This window comes from Convolutriloba macropyga, chromosome 8 (assembly GCF_964194025.1).
Source record: "Convolutriloba macropyga chromosome 8, txConMacr16.3, whole genome shotgun sequence".
NCBI classification, from domain to species: domain Eukaryota; kingdom Metazoa; phylum Xenacoelomorpha; order Acoela; family Convolutidae; genus Convolutriloba; species Convolutriloba macropyga.
In genome coordinates, this window is record NC_134475.1 from 12,254,307 (window position 1) to 12,276,288 (window position 21,982).

At 33.8% G+C, this 21,982-nt stretch overlaps 1 protein-coding gene across 1 annotated transcript; it reads right to left on the minus strand.

Annotated features, from left to right (window-relative positions):
* Positions 1-17,472: 17,472 nt before the first annotated feature.
* LOC142343938 (U3 small nucleolar ribonucleoprotein IMP4-like) lies at positions 17,473-18,486 on the minus strand. Its single transcript, XM_075395338.1, has one exon. It carries the CDS (start codon positions 18,442-18,444, stop codon positions 17,533-17,535), a length of 912 nt encoding a protein of 303 aa, XP_075251453.1. The 5' UTR covers positions 18,445-18,486; the 3' UTR covers positions 17,473-17,532.
* Between the last annotated feature and the right edge of the window lie 3,496 nt (positions 18,487-21,982).

Here is a 21,982-nt window from a genome sequence, read left to right on the forward strand (position 1 = left end):
ACTGCCTAATTTTTCATAAAAAATAAGCTTAATATCGGTTAATATTCAAAAAACAACTTTCAAAAAGTTATTTTTTAAAGTCTTAACAGCCATTAGCTGTGCACTCAAAGCACTATATAGATTAACTTAATGCAACTTAGGTAGCCGATAGCACTTTTAATTGGCGAATCGATACCATAGGACTCCCTAAATATAGTAAAATGTCAAAAAGTAAATCAAAGTTTCATTAAAAATTTCGAAAACTCAGAGTCGAAGATAAAAAAGGGCGATTTGATGCAAACGATTGTTTTGTCCAATTGGGTTTATTTGATTGTAAATGAGGTTTGTCATCAATATGAACCTCACCATGAAAAGTGCCTAGTCTCTAAGTTTTCTAAAAAAAACAGCTCTGAAATTGAATTCGAGTTTTTTACAGTAAACTTCCTCATGAGACCAGAACTAGCCTTTTTATCGGTCTAATAGTAACACAAAACTGTTTTAATTTGTAACGTCAAATGTAATTCTAAAATAATATTTTAAATGAAAAGCCTTAATTCGAACAAAAATTACGCTAAATGTGAACAAAATCATGCAAAAATCACGTGTTCACATAAAATTTTAAACCTCGATAACTCCTCGAAAAATGCGATATTCTAAAAAAATTCTTAATTTCAAATTCTACGGTGGACGAGCTTTTAAATGATACCACTTACATATCTCTTCGATGAGTATATCGATTGGCCGAATTTGTCTGAATAAAAAAAGCCATTTGAGTATATAGTTCCTTCCCCCACAAGTGGGGTCGAAACAATTAAGTTCATATTTCCTTGTTTTTTTCAACCCTGCAGGAATGTATGTCATTTAATTAAATTTAAAGCTCCTGCGAGTTCGTATCTACGTGGAGGTTCCTTAATTTTAGTTGAACGTCGTAGTTTGTACTGCTCTTAGAGTCTTTTTTAATTTTCCAAAGTTAATTGTTCACACAGAGTATGACAAATGAAACCATTGAAGCTCTTTGTGATAAGTATACGCCAAAGTTACAAATCAAATTTGGTGGTTTTCGATCATAATTGAAAAAAATTGTGCCGCTTTTGGGGAAAACTTTTTATCTGACTTATTAATTAGATAAATCTATTTGAAGAACTTTTGATGTTTGACTTTGGACGATATTTTAAACTTGGTGAAATAAGAAAAATTGTTCTGAATTAACAATAGACAACAAAATAGACAAAAAGAGAATTAAGCAGAATTAGAACATACCAGTAGCGATTAATGAAAGATCATCTGAATGACTTTACTCAATTAAAAGAAATATGTTTAGGAAAAACAAAATGCGTTCAAAGAAACAATTACAAGAAAAAACATTTGAACGCATTGCAAAAAATCTTTTTGCCATGAACCAGCTAAACAGCAATAATAAATATTTTGATCTCTGTTCTCCAGAGTTTGACTCACTTTCGGGGAACACATTATTTGTAAAACTGTTACGCAACAAGCGTTCTTGAATACTCTCTCAAACATCTAATAGATGTTCGAATTCATCGTGGTGTACAATTTTTGCATTCAATGAGCGCAAAATTAAATACTGCTTACTTCAAGAAAATTTCTCATCATCGAAAAAATAAAAATAGATGCGAGACAATATTTGAGGGATATTAAAGCGCATTTGATTTTGTCACAGATATCTATCCATTCATTATAGTTCCTTGTGACCTATGGGCGTGCTGACAAAACTAAGGAATACGCTATTCTTATTAAAACAGCAAACAAAGCAAATAAATTTTAAGGAAAACTAAGTATTTTAATAATTCAACATATTGGTATTATCCTCTCTACATTATTTCACAATAGAGAGGATAAAAAATCAATCAAAAGATGACATTTCAATTTTTTAAATGAATTATTGGCCAAAGTAAAATACTAATTCTTATGAAATTGCTACTACTGAAGGTGGTCCGAAAAAAAAACGACTCAGATTCCTATTATTCTCAGCAATGAAAAATAAAACAATCAAATCAATTGAGAACCAAATCAAAATTAATTTAGAACTTCTCGAAAGCTTTTAGAATTCTTCGAAACATTCTTCGAAACATAAGAAAAAAATTGTTCCAACCTTACCGTAGGAGGCTGTATATAATAAAGTCTCTATTTTTTCGATCAATTTTGGTGGATCAGTTTGATCATCAGAGTTTAGTTAGATTGCCTTCCCGTCGGTGATTTTTAAATTTTCTGTTAACTTTTTTGTTTCGTCTGAAGAGTTATCGAGGTTCAATATTTGATGCTTGACGTTCTTTGTTCATTTTAGCCTTCTTTTTATACAATTTGAAAATATTTGTTTCCAACTTAATTTTACTTTATTTTACCAAAATTTGCAATTTAGATGTTCTCAATTCACAACCTGCGGTTAAAAAATCTAGTTATGGTCTTTTTGTACATTTTTGCAGTCATAAGACTTCTCATTTTTTGGCACACTGTTTTGCAAAAATTTTTTCTCATTTTTTCTGTTTTTTTCTTGGCAATTGGAGAAATTCATTTGCATATCAAGATTGAATTAACGTCAGATACGATTTATGTTCAAATGAGGCCTGATGATCACTTATTTTGTTTTGCAGGGAATAGTTCCCGGTTTTTATGACGTTGAACCTTCGTTTTGACTTTGAAAATAATTTTGTATGACTTCTGTCAACTTGTACCTCAGTATCACTTATGACAGGTCCCATCCATATTCTTTCTAAATTATTAGCAATTGGTTTTATGACTTTGTTAATACTGAATATTTGTGCTCAAATTAGTGGCTCTTCTTTGAAGCCCTGGCCTTTTGTCACAATAATGAAAGGTCCCAATAGCATTGAAAAAATCTCATCTGATGATATTTTGAATTTTTTACTAAGTGTTTTTCTTTTCGAAAAAGACAAAATGTGTTTTTTGTGCCATAAGTAATGGTTTTTATTTTTGCTTATTCTGCTGTGTCTTGTCTCGTGGCCTTATGAGTGACATGAATCATCGACCTTCTATTGTGGCATGGCATTGCTCACTTTTTTCGTTGTGGTTCTGCAACTTTTTTTTTCATATACTCAAACACATTTTATTTTTTTAAGTTTCTTGTCTCCTCTTTTGGTACAAGAAAGTCAAAAATGTTGATTAGAAGGGTTAAAAATTATGTGCAAACGCACATTACCAGGTATCCTTGTTGCACTTTTCCAATCGATTGTATTATGCAATCTCAATCAATTAGACCAAGAAAATACACTCTTTCAAACTCTCAGGTAAATTTACCTGGAAAAAATACCTGAACCTACCAGAACAATTCAAGAAGTTTTGTCTCGCCTAAACCATACCTTTACACACCTGAAAAATACATGAAATTCACCTATAGCGTCGTGTGTTTCATTGAGATATGACCAACTCAATGAACCAGTAACACTTTGGCTCCAGAAGTACCTCACACAAAAGGATTTGATTTTAAATTTCCAGAGTTTGACTCTCTTTCGGGGAACACATTATTTGTAAAACTGTTACGCAACAAGCGTTCATGAATACTCTCTCAAACATCCAATAGATGTTCAAATTCATCGTGGTGTACAATTTTTGCATTCAATGAGCGCAAAATTAAATACTGCTAACCTCAAGAAAATTTTCTCATCAACGAAAAAATGAAAATAGATGCGAGACAAAATTTGAGGGATATTAAAGCGTATTGGATTTTGTCAAAGATATCTTTCCATTCATTATAGTTCCTTGTGACCTATGGGCGTGCTGACAAAACTAAGGAATACGCTATTCTTATTCAAACAGCAAACAAAGCAAATAAATTTTAAAGAAAAGTAAGTATTTTAATAATTCAACATATTGGTTTTTTTCTACATTATTTCACAATAGAGAGGATAAAAAATCAATCAAAAGATGACAATTCAATTTTTTAAATGAATTATTGGCCAAAGTAAAATACTAATTTTTATGAAATTGCTACTACTGAAGGTGGTCCGAAAAAAAACGACTCAGATTCCTATTACTCTCAGCAATGAAAAATAAAACAATCAAATCAATTGAGAACCAAATCAAAATTAATTTAGAACTTCTCGAAAGCTTTTAGAATTCTTCGAAACATTCTTCGAAACATAAGAAAAAAATTGTTCAAACCTTACCGTAGGAGGCTGTATATAATAAAGTCTCTATTTTTTCGATCAATTTTGGTGGATCAGTTTGATCATCAGAGTTTAGTTAGATTGCCCTTCCGTCGGTGATTTTTAAATTTTCTGTTAACTTTTTTGTTTCGTCTGAAGAGTTATCGAGGTTCAATATTTGATGCTTGACGTTCTTTGTTCATTTTAGCCTCCTTTTTATACAATTTGAAAATATTTGTTTCCAACTTAATTTTACTTTATTTTACCAAAATTTGCAATTTAGATGTTCTCAATTCACAACCTGCGGTTAAAAAACCTAGTTATGGTCTTTTTGTACATTTTTGCAGTCATAAGACTTCTCATTTTTTGGCACACTGTTTTGCAATAATTTTTTCTCATTTTCTCTCTTTTTTTCTTGGCAATTAGAGAAATTCATTTGCATATCAAGATTGAATTAACGTCAGATACGATTTATGTTCAAATGAGGCCTGATGATCACTTATTTTGTTTTGCAGGGAATAGTTCCCGGTTTTTATGACGTTGAACCTTCGTTTTGACTTTGAAAATAATTTTGTATGACTTCTGTCAACTTGTACCTCAGCATCACTTATGACAGGTCCCATCCATATTCTTTCTAAATTATTAGCAATTGGTTTTATGACTTTGTTAATACTGAATATTTGTGCTCAGATTAGTGGCTCTTCTTTGAAGCCCTGGCCTTTTGTCACAATAATGAAAGGTCCCATTAGCATTGAAAAAATCTCATCTGATGATATTTTGAATTTTTTACTAAGTGTTTTTCTTTTCGAAAAAGACAAAATGGGTTTTTTGTGCCATAAGTAATGGTTTTTATATTTGGTTATTTTGCTGTGTCTTGTCTCGTGGCCTTATGAGTGACATGTATCATCGACCTTCTATTGTGGCATGGCATTGCTCACTTTTTTTCGTTGTGGTTCTGCAACTTTTTTTTCAAATACTCAAACACATTTTATTTTTTTAAGTTTTTTGTCTCCTCATTTGGTACAAGAAAGTCAAAAATGTTGATTAGAAGGGTTAAAAATTATGTGCAAACGCACATTACCAAGTCTCCTTGTTGCACCTTTCCAATCGATTGTATTATGCAATCTCAATCAATTAGACCAAGAAAATACACTCTTTCAAACTCTCAGGTAAAATTACCTGGAAAAAATACCTGAACTTACCTGAACAATTCAAGAAGTTTTGTCTCGCCTAAACCATACCTTTACACACCTGAAAAATACATGAAATTCACCTATAGCGTCGTGTGTTTCATTGAGATATGACCAACTCAATGAACCAGTAACACTTTGGCTCCAGAAGTACCTCACACTAAAGGATTTGATTTTAAATTTCCAGAGTTTGACTCTCTTTCGGGGAACACATTATTTGTAAAACTGTTACGCAACAAGCGTTCATGAATACTCTCTCAAACATCCAATAGATGTTCGAATTCATCGTAGTGTACAATTTTTGCATTCAATGAGCGCAAAATTGAATACTGCTAACCTCAAGAAAATTTTCTCATCATCGAAAAAATGAAAAAAGATGCGAGACAAAATTTGAGGGATATTAAAGCGTATTGGATTTTGTCACAGAAATCTTTCCATTCATTATAGTTCCTTGTGACCTATGGGCGTGCTGACAAAACTAAGGAATACGCTATTCTTATTCAAACAGCAAACAAAGCAAATAAATTTTAAAGAAAAGTATTTTAATAATTCAACATATTGGTTTTTTTCTACATTATTTCACAATAGAGTCGATAAAAAATCAATCAAAAGATGACATTTCAAATTTTTAAATGAATTAATGGCCAAAGTAAAATACTAATTTTTATGAAATTGCTACTACTGAAGGTGGTCCGAAAAAAAACGACTCAGATTCCTATTATTAAACAATCAAATCACTTTAGAATCAAATCAAAATAAATTTAGAACTTCTCGAAAACTTTTAGAATTCTTCGAAACATTCTTCGAAACATAAGAAAAAAATTGTTCCAACCTTACCGTAGGAGGCTGTATATAATAAAGTCTCTATTTTTTCGATCAATTTTGGTGGATCAGTTTGATCATCAGAGTTTAGTTAGATTGCCTTTCCGTCGGTGATTTTTAAATTTTCTGTTAATTTTTTTGTTTCGTCTGAAGAGTTATCGAGGTTCAATATTTGATGCTTGAAGTTCTTTGTTCATTTTAGCCTCCTTTTTATACAATTTGAAAATATTTGTTTCCAACTTAATTTTACTTTATTTTACCAAAATTTGCAATTTAGATGTTCTCAATTCACGAGCTGCGCTTAAAAAATCTAGTTATGGTCTTTTTGTACATTTTTGCAGTCATAAGAATTCTCATTTTTTGGCGCACTGTTTTTCAAAATTCTTTTCACATTTTTTCTGTTTTTTTCTTGTCAATTAGTGAAATTCATTTGCATATCAAGATTGAATTAACGTCAGATACCATTTATGTTCAAATGAGGCCTGATGATCACTTATGTTGTTTTGCAGGGAATAGTTCCCGGTTTTTATGACGTTGAACCTTCGTTTTTACTTTGAACATAAATTTGTATGATTTCTGTCAACTTGTACCTCAGTATCACTTATGACAGGTCCCATCCATATTCTTTCTAAATTATTAGCATTTGGTTTTATGACTTTGTTAATACTGAATATTTGTGCTCAAATTAGTGCTCTTCTTTGAAGCCCTGGCATTTTGTCACAATAAGGAAAGATCCCATTAGCATTGAAAAAATCTCATCTGATGGTATTTTGAATTTTTTACTAAGTGTTTTTCTTTTCGAAAAAGACAAAATGGGTTTTTTGTGCCATAAGTAATGGTTTTTATTTTTGCTTATTTTGCTGTGTCTTGTCTCGTGGCCTTATGAGTGACATGTATCATCGACCTTCTATTGTGGCATGGCATTGCTCACTTTTTTTCGTTGTGGTTCTGCAACTTTTTTTTCAAATACTCAAACACATTTTATTTTTTTAAGTTTTTTGTCTCCTCATTTGGTACAAGAAAGTCAAAAATGTTGATTAGAAGGGTTAAAAATTATGTGCAAACGCACATTACCAAGTCTCCTTGTTGCACCTTTCCAATCGATTGTATTATGCAATCTCAATCAATTAGACCAAGAAAATACACTCTTTCAAACTCTCAGGTAAAATTACCTGGAAAAAATACCTGAACTTACCTGAACAATTCAAGAAGTTTTGTCTCGCCTAAACCATACCTGTACACACCTGAAAAATACCTGAAATTCACCTATAGCGTCGTGTGTTTCATTGGAGATATGACCAACTCAATGAACCAGTAACACTTTGGCTCCAGAAGTACCTCACACTAAAGGATTTGATTTTAAATTTAAATAATTACAAGTGAACAATAATTTTCAACTAAAGTTGCTAGAGAGTTTCAAGCGAGATTTTGATAAAGGAAGGAAAAAATATATTTAGTTTTTCGTCGGCAGTGCTTGGCTGAGACTGATAATGTTTTTGTTCATACAAACTGATGAATTACTCAAATTAAATTGACCTCTTCCGGTCCTCGCAGTTCTGTTTTCAGGCTTGCTTTTGGACACTCTAACACATTGAGATTGCTAAACAATCAACTATTTTCAATTATAACAAGTCTGGTAGTTGCTTCCAATTATAAAACAAAAAACGTCCAGCAACGACAGAAAAAACGACCAAAGAGACGAAACGTGATTCATATCGAAAAAGGAGGCATCGTTTTGAAAACATTAAAAAAAGCTGGCAGATTGCCAGAAATTTGCCGCGGCAGCTTAGTAGATCTGCAGTCTCAAAAGTATAGTGAATGAACCAGACCACAGTAAAAAAGAAAAAACAATTTTTATAATTAAATGCTGAGATCTTAAGTTTTGATTGAGAATCTGTTTACCTTATTGCAGATTCTGAAATTCTGATTGAGATCCGTTTACCTTAAGAGTTCAGCTAGTAGAAAATGATTCTATCAGCTGAGCTCGTATAACCATCAATTAGAGTGAAACAAACACACTTGAACTTATTCCTTGAATTGAAGTATAAGAATGGAAAGTCACTCTCAGAGTGAGGAAGTTATTTTTGAGAATAAAATAAGTCACGTGTGACCAAAAACATGGATGAAAATAAAAGTCTCGCTCCACTAGGAGTTAAAAAAGATTTAACGCACGCACTTCAGTTAAAATTGCATGAGCGAATGAACGGCGAATGAAAGCAGATTTGAAGAAATTGTGACGTCACATGGTCGTAACAAAAATCTCAACGAAATAAAACAAACACAGAAGGAGCAGTCCTGAATTACAACTGAAGCTAGAAAACGGTACAAATCAATTCATTTTCCCGACAACGTCAACCTCATAAGACCTCTATATAACAGTAGGTTAGAAAACAGAAAACAACATTCTAGAAATCATGGAAAATAAGTGGCTTCAATGAAACACGCAACCGAAATTTGAACTCTTGAGCATCTTTTGTACTATCTATCAATAGGAAGCAAATGTCAATCAAATTATCATCTTTAATGGAAAAAACTTGTGAAACATGCAACAAAGTAGCAACAAATGCACATAACAATAAAAAAATTGTCGAAAACAAATGCAGTCAAAGCCAATTAGATTAGTAGCGATAAGCTGAAACCCTTAAACAGACTCTATTATGCTCAATTAGAGAGCAAAATGAGACCTTATTAATGAGACTAACCAACACGACAACAAGACAATAACAAAAATGGTCATAATCCAAATACCAACAATTTTATCGCGAGTCGCGTCAAATTCGTGAAAACTGTCAGGCTTGAAAGCAAGCCATTTAAAGGTTTCCGATATGATTTGATACAGTAAACATCTGTCATTATTATGAGCCAGCGACAGAACAACAAAAACAGTAACAAGAACTCGCAAATGGGACTCATAAGAGTGCCACTTCAAGCTGTCCATAATGAGAAAAAAGAGAAAAAATACTACAAAAAATGCCAATAATTTTTTGAAAACAGTTTGTGGTCCAGTCCTTAAAGCCACTAATTTCAAATCAAATCACTAAAATATTTTATTCAAGCATCAAGAGAGTCACCTAGAGGTATCACTGATAAAAGTAGGAAACAAAACAAAGAAATCCAAAACAGGCAAAATCCAAAAAAATATCTTTTATTTCATGAAAACATGTAGCGTCAAAGTATTGGAAAAGTTTTAGTTGGTATTTAACGGGTATGAACCAATGCAACTGTGTAATACTAGAAGATACTTATTGCACTTAAGATATATTCTTACAAAAAACGGCAATAACATCACACTGTCGCACGTGAAAAAAAAAATTTGCTCTCAAACTAAAAATCTCTTCAAACAACAACAAATTTCCACTTAGTTTGAATGTCCCTGGAAAAAATGACGCTTCAAAACGTATTCGTTTTTCGCCCCTCTTACTTCGCCAACGTGACTAAGATCTTTACTCCAATTTGACTTTGACAAAAAGTGTACAAAAAACTGTGTGCAGATCTCACGAACAAAGCGGGAAGACTCCGGAACCGACTAAAAATACAGAGTCCCTTACACCCCGGCCAAACACTCGATGAATAAATTGAGTTGACTAGTTAAATCTTCTAATCACTTTAAAACAATAACAGGAAAAAAAAGAGAAAGGCTTAAAAAGATATCTGTAAAGATATCTGATTTAATTCCAAAATACTCCACCGCAACCACTATTGCCGAAGTTTCTCGCAACATAAATAAATTTATACCTGACAAAATTTTGATTTAAAAAAGAAGAAAAACGCTACAGAAAGATCAAACCGAGGATAAGTGAAGAAAAAGAATTGTTAAAAAAAACTCCGAAAGAAGTTAAAGTTCCACTTCTTGATTGTTGTTCTGGAGCAACCTTTTATAGATTATTCTGCTGCATCAGTGCACTACGCAATTCCAGTTAGAACTAATGAGAAATACCAAAAAAAGACAACCAACAAAAAACCGGAAAGAAGTTGAAAGTTTGCGTAATTGATTTCAGAAAAAATTGCGATGTATGAAACCTTGAACTGTCAAGTCTAAATAACGGTATCAGTACCTAAATAATAACTCTTTTACACGTAATTAAAACCAAAAGCTATAGCAGAAAGCTTGATTCAGAAGAAAAAGCCAAAAATCCACTAATATAAATAATTGCTACCAAAAATCTCCCAAGATGCTCTGAAAATTGGAAAAAGATAACAAAACTGCAAATAAGGAATCTCACAATGCAAAACGGCTGATAGTTTTTTTTATCAGATGATCACAAAGAACTCCAACTGTACTAATACTAGTTTACTTAATAGAGACAAACACAGTTATCTTATAAAATTAATTTAGAAGTAAGAAAAAAGCTGCGTTAAAAAAGCCACACGCTTTGCAACTTTTTCAGATTTACTTTTCTCGCTCTCTCTCTCAGAAGAGCATGAATGAAAACCAGTCTAAACTCCCTCTCTGCTCTTGACTTTTGCTCATCGTTTCACGTGCAGCATTTGATCTAAAACAGATCCTCTAATTCAGAAGTGACTGACTTAAAGAAAGATCACCATTACTCCTTTACAAGTCGCAAAAATCGCAACGTGAAATTTCAAACTATTTGAATTGCAAAAAATTCAACGGATGGCCAGTAGTAAACAAATCTGTTTTGAGGTAGATTTCTTCATTCTTCAACCATTTAGTTTCTTCAGACTCAATTTTAGCCAAGCCAGTTTTTCGGTTAAACTTTTCAATAATGAAGACTTTACGTTGTCAAAGAACATCTCACTCCTATTTTCGTCAAAACAACGTTACCGATCTTCATTAAGTATATACTGATGAAAAACTCCATGCTGTTTGTGATAAATTAACTCAGGTTTTGTAAGGCTGGAATTTTGAGCGATTCGAGCAGAAAATATCAGCAAGCATCCTTTGTTGGTACTGCTGTTATTTATTGTTCTAAAGAATGGACTTTGCCAATTTTTTTGCAATTCAGTTACTTTTAAAGCCGAGTTGCGAAAATTGTTACGGAGAAATTTTTAAGAAACCGCATTTTTTAACAGGTTTTAAAATCAAGCTTTGTGTGGTTCACTATAGAAGTAAGTTTTGAAGTGAATATTTCTTTAGCATGGTACAATCTATATTACAAGCCAATGTTTTGTTTTAATGATCACTTAACTTTTTGTCAATTTAATAATTCAAGACAATGTTTCTTCTGACTCTGGATGCATTTTGATGTACGGAACGATCTCTCGATTTTAATAAAAAAATTTATCAGAAAAGATATTTTGTACATAATCTTCCGACCCCGACCATTTACATTTTGGGTTAATTGCCTAAACATTGCGTAAAGATTGTTAAAAAAAGGAGTATGAATAAAAATGTTTCAACTCAAATAACTTAGTCCATTAAAAAATCGCCACATTAGAGGACCGATGAGATACGCCATTATTAGGACTACGATACAAGACAAACAACAAAATCAAAATCAACAAAACAAATATTCACATCCAAAACTCAATCGCATTTTTTTAAACAAAAAATGACATTCAAGTCAAAATAGCGTCAAACAAAACCTAAACGAAAAAAAATAATTAAAACTTCAGTTTATATTTTTTCATACATTTGTACTTCGCACCTGTTTCATTCGAAAACAATTAGTTTTTCGAAAACAAGGCATAAAAACATTAGCCATAAAAACTAAAACCAATCAAAAATGGTTTATTTATTTCTCCAAAGAAAGCCATTGAGATCTGTTATTATTCAGAATATGTCTTACTTCTGCAGAAAGAAGGACAAATACAGAAAACAATCAAAATATAAACTAAAGTTCGAAAACAGGCTTGAAAGCAGTTAAAACAATAAGCAATGCAGTAAAAAATATTGGATATGTTAGTTGTGCCTTTCTTTAACACAAATAATGTGCGATGCATACTGTGACTAACGAGACTAGAAAACTAGTAGACAAAAAAGGACAGCAAAATGCGCAGTTAAAAAATACGTCAATTTTTTAAAAATAACTTGAAGTCAAGAAAAATTAAGCTATAAACTGATATAAGAATACTGGTTCTTTTTTATCCGAAGGAAACCTGCATTTATTTCAGACTTTGTCATACAACTAAAAGCAGAACAGCAAATAACTACGAAAATAAACAAAAAATCAAATAATTACGCTAGAAGACGGTGTCAAAGCCGTTAAATTCATAATCTATTCACAGAAAACGCTATTGCTGCTTGCCTAGTAGGAACACACAATTGTTGCGAATATTATAAATATGGATAGTTTGAGAAAAAGTCATTATATCAAAAAATAAATAATGCATTTTGGATAATTATCGAGTTAAATTGGGAAAAACCGGCAAAGTTTTAATTAAGAACTCTCAAAGGAAGATCAAGTAAAATTAGCTATCTTTTCAGTTAACGATGATTGTGTCAGCATTTTTAGGTGTGCTAATCCGGCAAATTCAAACACAGTGGACTAAAATAGCTGATTTCGTGCATTTTTTGATGATGAAAAAACTCAATTTCGAATAAATTAGCAAAACTAATTTATAGTAAATTTATACTTTCCACTATAGTTTTCAGGTGTGCTAATCCGGCAAATTCAATTTAGGTGTGCTAATCCGACAAATTCATTTTTAGGTGAGCTAATCCGGCAAATTCATTTTTAGGTGAGCTAATCCGGCAAATTCAAACACAGTGGACTAAAATAGCTGATTTCGTGAATTTCTTGATGATGAAAAAACTGAACTTCGAATAAATTAGCAAAACTAGCAAAAAGTGGGTCAGAACAAGATTATAAACGGTTTCGTTTTGTTTCTTCATTTGGATCCATCTCTTACTGTAAACCCTAAGCAAGGAACATTGGGCAAAATTATACTTCCGGATGCTTGCACATGAAATTTTAATTTCAAATTTTTCCTGCATTGTCAAATCAGAGCACGTTAATTCAGCATGCTTTAAACATTTGTTACAGGGAAGATATTCTGGTCTAATTCCGAGACAAAAGCTCATCTTTTTGTTTTCTCTGAAATTCCATTGTCTGTGATTGCGCCGATGGCTCATTAAACCCGTGCTATGCGACTGTGAATTTCATTAATTTTACTCTTCCACCCCCAACCATATTCAATTTGTCCAGACTGGCAAAGGGGATTAGATTGCGTGCTCATCCGGTGGGCACTAGCCCACTCCGTCCCTCCCCTGGCACCACAACCACCAAACGGGAGAGGAGATAATACAATTTCCATCAGCATCAAAAGGGGGAATATTCAAGACAGCATAAGATATGCAGGCGCAGAAACGCTAAGGCCATAACGGCGCTAAATCTTACTACCCTACTATCACTATTCCCTCATCTTGATTTTCTCAGCCCCCATCTCCCCCCCCCCCCTCCCCACACCTACTGCGTGTACCTGTTTCCATCGGCTATTGTGGGTAGGTGTGCATATGTATGTGTGTTCATGTGTGTGTGCTACATGTACATGTCTAGTCATAGTCTGAAGGTACAACAGCAGAAGCGGCTCTGTTGTTTATCACATGGACAATAGAAAGTATCATCTTTCACGGTCTCCTTGTAAAACTTAACATTCCTCTCTCTCTCTCTCTCCTCTCATTACTACCCCCCTTCCTTCTCTCCTCTTTTCTCCATCTCTCCTCGCTTGCTTTTTAAAATTCCTCTTAGACACTCTCCATCTATTTGCTGTGCACACTATCATTAACAATGCCTAGAATGCTTCAAGCTAACAAACAGCAGATACAAGCTCTGGTCAATTTTGTATAATGAAAGAAATACTTGCAATCATCTTAATTTGAAGTTCAACACAGTTCACGATTTAATTTTTAAAAATTATTCATATTTTTTAAAAGAACCGAAAATTTCAATTAGAAATCGAAAATCTGAGCAGCGGTTTTGAAAAGGCGCAATACTTCTGTGTGAGCAACAGCACGAAGTCAAAGCAGACAATATGATGCCTTCTGAAGTATTGGGTTATAGATGGATTGAAGCGCGGCCTGTTGGCTACCGATTGAAACCATTCATAGCGAGTGTCAATGGGTAGTCAATTTAACTCATATTTACAGACATACATGACGAAAAGTATCCAATAACTCAACTAAATAAAATATATTATCCAATAATAAAATATATTTTGACGTAGCAGCAAATTATTGGGTATAAAAGTCGTGTACTTCGCTAATTGAATCGAACTTAAATAGGAAAATCAAATAAAAACAGCAAACACTTACAGCCCAAAAGCTCATTACTAGCTCATATAGAAGGAACTAGTTCTATGGGTCTCAAACTCCTGTAAAAATTTTTCTTCCAAAGACCGTATGTGAAGTCTGCGCAGATTTCGCTGAATAAATTTATGTTCCCCAAAACTAATTGTTAAGTTTTCATGTATCAATTATTGTACTAAGAATCGTTTGACAAATGGCGGTCTAGTATCTCCATTAACATGTTCGAAAACATTCTGGTGAACGTTGCGTTGAAATGTTATTATTGACTGCTGTTATGTTTATTGAGAGTGGCATCGAACAAATATTTCTTCCGAACGACCAGTCATGCAATGTCTCTTCGTTTGTTGCAAATCTAGGGTGTAGCCCTTCATTGGAATTTTTTATCTGCTCGATAGTGTTTTTTCGGTAATATCCGTTGGACATAATTTTGAAACCGCCTCTTAATGTAAATTGTTCTCTCACAATTTCCTCGAAATCAAAATTTTTGTTGACCTGATACTTTGATGAAAATCAGGAGAACGGTAACTTTTTAACCCTAAAAGTTACAAATTTACGCCCCCTTATGATGGTGTATTTAGATAGATTGTCGTGGTTACTTCAACCAATAAGAGCTCCTGAGTCTATCGGTCAAAGAAAATCAACGTCTAGTACAAATGGTTTTAAAGGAAAAATGGAGTTTCAAAAACAAGAAAAGAATTGAACATCAGGAGTCACAAAACTTTGTTCTGTTTCCTTGTTTTCCATTCTCCTCTTTCTTATTGATAGCTTTCATTGTAAACGTCTAAAATATAGATAGTCTAAATATTTTGGTAACAAAAATACACATTTTGTACAAATTTTTCCAAGAAGCATACTAAATGATCTCATTCAATTTGTTGGAGCTGTAGTGTAATAAAATTTGATTATTTTCGAATTAATTAATCGAATTCCTGGTTTTCTTCTGAGTACTCTAGTCATACCCTTTCAGTTAAGCTGTATCAAAGAATTTATCAAGCGAACGTAGGAACAATTATGCCAACTTGCATGCTTGCTTTAGAACTTCATAAAATAAATTCAATCACCAGAAGTGCAGCAACACAAACGATACTGATCACCAACTGATCGTTTTTGGGTAAGAACTTTTGGTTCTTTCTTGAGTCAATTTAAGGCAATCTATATCTTTTTCATAGAGATTCTGAAGTGATACAATTGGAAAGATACTCAGAAACTCGATCTCAAAACCTATTTAAAATTTTCCAATTCACAAGGAAAAATTGAGGAATGTTTTTCGCAACATTTTTTACACTTCTGATCTTTTCACTCTTCATAAACGCTAATTTGCCATAATAAACATTAGATACATTATGACTAATGTGATCAGTCCCTGAAAACTTCTAGAATTTATCTGAAAAGGACGTTAAAAACAAATAACCGAGAAGGTCCTGCTAAAAATTGTTTAGAGAAAATCAGCAACCAATTTTTTCTAAGTTTTTTTTATCTTTTGCTAGACTAACACACTCATATACCAAACAGTTCGCGCATTTTTTATTCACTAACAAATAACGAAAGAGCAAAAACCCCTAAACAAAGCTACCATTGACAAATTAACGTCGAAAATGAATTCAAAGAGTGAGAAAAGATACAAATTGACGGCCTTTGTTTCGAGAGTCAAAAATTGTTTTGATTTAGTTCAAACATAGTTAGCTTTCAAAATCTTCCCGAACTCCGCTTCTGAATAGTATTCTATTCAGCCCAACAATAATATCACTTAGCATTCACTTTAATGACATCTGAGAGCCTAATCGATAATGACTTCGTGACCCAGCTTCATCAGTTAATCCCAATTAGTTCGATTTTGACAGTAGAAATTGTTGAACAAAATCTAAATTCAGTTCAATTCGAAACTGAGTATTGTCAGTCCTATGTTGAACACGAAAACCGAGACATGAAAACTTCGAAAAACAGGAAAGAAACAGCACTTCTCTACAGGTTGTGATCTCTCAACAATTGCTCATCCATCGAGACCCTTCGATATCGCTTTAATTCATTCAATGAAAAGCCATAGACCTCGTGACGCAAAAAACCGACAAAACACAAGAGGGCCAAAAGGAGGAAACTAAATTTTAAAAATCTTCATATCAGTGAAAACACGCCCAAAAAAACAAGCCACCTGCGCCCGCTAATAAAACATATAATTTCTTCAAACAAAATCTTCTACTAGAAAGAGGTTGCTCAAAGCACAAAAAAAACAAGAATTAGGTAGCAAACAAAAAAATGAAAAAGTAACGCAAACATTTAACCAAAATTAGTTTTTTTCATTAAAAACGTTTCAAATTTTTTAAATATTCAAATCAGAATGTCCCATAGTAAACAAAGCTTGTAACGAAAAAGATTGTAACGAAAAAACTTCCCATAAGTGTAAAACTTGAAAATCAATTTATGCTATAAAATGCTTTAAAACGGCAGAAACACGAAAAAAGTGCCCAACATTGCACAAGTCTGATTGATAAATGCTTTACAATATCTCCAAACTCTCAAATGAGTACAACTGTTTATTTACATAAGTGACAAAAAATCATTTGGGCCAAAAACTTAGTTAAATAATGGGAATTGGTTTTGAAATGCTGCAAGTGAACAAAGCACTACTCGCCTAGCAAAATTTGTTTACACCTAATTTTCTTGTTGGCTCAGAATAATACGTGGATAAAACCACCAATAATTTGACTTTCTCTTCTTAATTTGACATTCTTTTGTTCAACAGATAGGCCTAGACAACAGATGGACCTTTTTACGTTTGGTATTGACTTTTAAATCCTGCTTCAGTAGCAATTCTACCATTTAAAAACTGCAGATACCCTATAATTCCCTTTCGAGTCGCAAAACCGAACCTATAACTTCTACTCGAGTCGTGAAAAGGACAACGCCTAACTGTTAGCTAGCATTGAGTAGCTGATGGCGGCTAATAAATGGTTATTTCGCAGGTTGGAACACTTCATTTGCGAAACGTAGCCGATGCCAATTGTCATTTTTAGGCAAGAAGCTTGCGAGGAACTTGACTGATTATCAGATCACAATTTCTGTTGATAAGCAGTCCTATAATTTCTACATAAAACAGTAGCTCAAACTTAAAATAGAAAAAACATTACGCAGACCTGATTATAAAAACTGATTAACTGGTGAATAATCAAATTCTGCAACTCAAAAACAAACAAAATTTTGCTCTGAAAATCTAAGTCTGTTTGTCATTCTGATCTTCATCTTCAGGGTTTGTTAACAGTTTTCTCTTATTTGCCGTCCGCACAAAGTTATGTAGCCTCCATTCAACATCAGCAATATTCTCATGCTCAATAGTTCCGAGAACAATCTTGTAAATCTGCATTTCAAATCGAGGTCCGATTTCAGTCAAAACTGGGTCGTCTGCTTTATTTTCCCCTTTGCTCCAGGTATGTTGACGAAAAGATATGAAATCATCATCATTGAAAAATGTTACCACACGTTGTGACTCCTCTTTAGGAACAGGGAACAAATACTTGAGAATACTTTTGACCCGGTTGCCCAATTTAGAGCTAAAATTGTGAAACACCAGGTGCGGAAAGACCTCAGACATAGGCCCCACGTCTGGAATGTCGTGTCGCATTACGACGTTTGACAATGAGAAAAAAGCTGTCGGCCCATAAGGCATGTGGCAAATTTCCATGGCGTTTGGAATACCACGATGTTCGTGGATAATAACCAAATCAGTGACATTATTAGCTCTGCAGATATTAGCAAGCTCCTTCACACCTGTTTTTCCTCTGTTTACACGTTGTGAGTTGGGAAACACCAGCCGCAGTTCTTTGGCGAACTCTTTCAGCTTAGAGCTGGCATCGTGTCCAGTTGTTATGTACACATTGGGGTCCTCAACTCCCGCCCATCGATATTCGTCGTCTTCGTGCGTCTCCAAAGGGTCAATTCCAGGTGTGTCAGTGTCGAGTAACTTCTGGATACTTAGAGCATCCTTCTTCAGATCAGTTGGTAAAGGAGCATTTGTCTCCAGAGCACTTCTGACTTTCTGTTTCCTCACTTCAGTAGCGCGTTGTTTCTCCTCCTGTGCCTTTCTGTAGAGATACTCTTTACGCTCTCGTATTTGGCGCCTCAGCATGTTTGATCTTAAAAATGCTATTCAACTGTTAATGCACAATCAAATTCAGCGTACAAATTTTTGAAATGCGGACAAATAACCGTCAAAACTTCAATAAAGTGTATAACAATGTGTGTATAAGACCAACATAAACTAAAATTTCAAATTGCGCCAGCTTTTAAAAATAGACCTGTATTTTCCACAATATTATCCCCGCGACCAACGTTTTTTCTGGTTTTTAATATACTATGAAAAAGTTTGTTAATAAGGAATAAATGATCTATTTCGGAGGTCTAAGAAAGCGCAACTACCGTTAAATCGGACCGGTAATTGGATGAACTATGATCGCTTACTTGCATCCCTACCGTTCTAATAACCTTTACACCAATTAGTTTTAAGTTCATGAGATTGTGTATCTTTTAAAACTTTTTTGTTTTTATTGTTCCTCAGGGATTCACCTCCTTAGCCAAGTTTACGTTACACAGATAGAGCTTCTTATCAAGCTTATATTAAGCACAACTTTCATTTGGATGCAAGAAAAATTAAAAGCTTTTTTCTTAATTCTGCGGTCTATTAGGGTTCATAATTCTTCAATGATGTTTGTTCAATGTTCCATATCTCAAATTTCTCAATGATAAATGAGCAAAATGTTTTTCCTTATCTGATTCACATGCAAAAACAAAACCCAAGTAAAACCATTGAGGGTAGAGCATCTTTCAGAAATTAGAGTCGTAACGGGCAAAATGCTTGAACCCTTAGAATGAATTGCAGATATAAAACATGAAAAAACCACCTGTTTCATTATACTGGAAAACAGGAAAATGCAAATCAAAGATGTCAGAAGCATCTCTTTTTGGGTATCAGCTCTCATAAATTATTTAATAGCAACAAAGTAGCTAGTAAAAGTAATTAGTTTAAAGTAGCTTATGAGATCAGCTCTCACAAAGAAGCTCAACAAACAGCAAATTAAAAATAATTTCTCAAAATCAGTCAATTGTATTATTTTCACTTTGTCAAAGCCATATTCGATTTGTAGTTTCAAGGGTTGTTTTAATTTCCTTAAAATTATTTGAGTCAATTTGAAAAGGTAAGCACATTTGAAAATTGGAAGGAATAGAAAGGGGTAAAGGAGCGTGGGGGCGCAAATATTTCATTTGTTTGTTCAGTTTTATCTCTAAGGGAACGGAAATTCGGTTTGAGCTGATAGGCAAAATCAAAATATAAAAACCTTAGAATGTGAAAAATATGAAAAACCTTTTTGTGGGCTTGTCGTGCAAATAACCAAATTTAAACTTCATCTTTCCTGGTTCGAAATCACTTGATTTAATAAAAACAAGGTACAATCTATAAATCTAGTGATAAGCAACTAGCGACAAAAAAAACTAATACCAAGACTTCTTGAAACCCTCATCTTTATTTTATGGCTCGAGTTTTTGAAAGCAGTTTCCTGAACTCGAATTTTATTTCAATCTCAAACGCTATTCAAAGTTTCCTTGCAATAAAAACTTAGTAAGCTGGACAATTAAAAGAAAACTGCAAGCTTTTTATTTGAATTACTTGTTATAGAAATCTTGTGTCCTAAGGTTACTTGCAGATACTTATCAGATTAATTTTACAAAAAGAGAACACTTTGGCTGGTGATCTCGAAGAAGCTCGGTAAAAATTCGAATATCGATTTCTGGAGGAGCAACAATAGAGGCTACATAACGGACAATATAAAAACAAAAAAAATGACGAAATTCTTAGCACCTCAAGTCTATTAGTAATATTTGAAAAATTTCAACAAGCGCATAACGGTGGACGAATTGTTCTCAAACGACCGGCGAAAGATTGGCTTCGTTAGTAGCCAATTGGAGTCAGGGATGGTAGCATGCGAGCGCGACAAATTTTTAAGATTAAACATAATCGACTAAACGTCGGAATAACTGCTCTCGAACGACTAATGGAGCTCTAATCGATTGCAGCCTGCTTAAGTCGGGGGTGGGGGAAAGCCTAAATGGGACTGAGAAGTTCAATAGTGGGCTTCAAATAACCACATTAGAGGTTAACATACACCACTTCTAAGATTTAAAGTGAAAATGGCACCAGTTTCGGCGCACTTTTCATTTTGAATTTTAGTTTTAAATTGCCGCCAATTGAGTTCAGCTGCTTGAAATTCTGATTGAGAATTTTAGATCACGCGAAACGAAAAAGTCACTCGAAAAGTGAAAACGGTCAAGCGAAAATTTTGCATAAAAAAGACACACACGTTTACAATAATTGCTTCTGTACGAGAGCAATTAATAACCACCCTTAACACCACGAAACTCACCTCAGAACAGTTTTCATCAATCGCATATTTAGAGACTAGTAACGTGTAAAGCTCTAAGGGAGCTGCTGAAGCTCTTAATGCCCTTCGGGGTTCACCAGTTTACACCAGTTTCACTTCAGTTGAGAGCAATTTATGAACCGACACAAATCTGAGTGACAGCAAAACAAAAAAGAGGAACAGTAGAAAATGACTCCAATAAAAAGGTACTTCGCACGGGTTGGTGGGGTTACGCGCGCTGCATTACGGGTGGAACGATGCGCAGGGGTGGCAGTGGGCTGATGGGAGGGAGGGGGGTAAAAAACGCACATCACATCATGAATTTATGTCTCTAAAATATTTTCTGTGAATCGCATGCTTAGTCTAGAAAGCAGAAAAAAAATTGCATAACCACACACACACAACTAACTTCATCTGAGAGCAATTTATAAAACCAAAAGATGCGAAGGGACACCTCATTTTTCTGAGCATCGTTCACAGTTGCTACAAAAACTTCAGCATTTCTGAATAAAATTTAGTTCTGGCCAACAGGTCAGTCTTGAAACCCGATAACAAATCCCACGAAAAAATGTTCAAGAACGAAGAGATAATTCCGTCTAATCATTCTAATTCAGCTTTGCAAGCCATCTTATTATTGGACGCTCCTTGTGTCAACATACACATTGTGCAAAACATTCATATCTAACTTGGTAGAATTTGATCCCCGGCTTTAACCCTAATTGCGAACAATCTTTCAAAGTTTAAATATCTGACGTGCCCAGCCCAGCCATCTGACGTCCCCTGCTGAAAACGGTAACGTTTAACCCCCTCGAATGAATTTTGATTTCCTGTTGATTGATAACTCCATTAAACATTTGTACATATCACTTGGATCATTATTTAAAATTAATGCCAATTTGTCCGTCTCTTGATTGAAGTCTGCCGTTTAACTTTAATTTGTTTAACTGCTCCACGCCAAAATAAACCAGCAAAAAATGGCGCTACTTGAGTTGAACGTTAAATAATCGATGACAGAGCAATTTGGATCACAACGCAAAAAGTCAAGAACGTACAAATCACTGAAAAATCAAAAAGGTCGAGCGAAAATTTTGCATGACATACGACTGCAATAATTGCTTCAAACTTCGTTTAATTGGTCTAATAAATACTCAGTGCTATGATAAGATCGAACATCAAAATATTTTTTTTTTTCTGCAGGTTAACATTCCGCAATGTCAAAAACGAAGAATTGAAATATGAACTTTTAAGTAG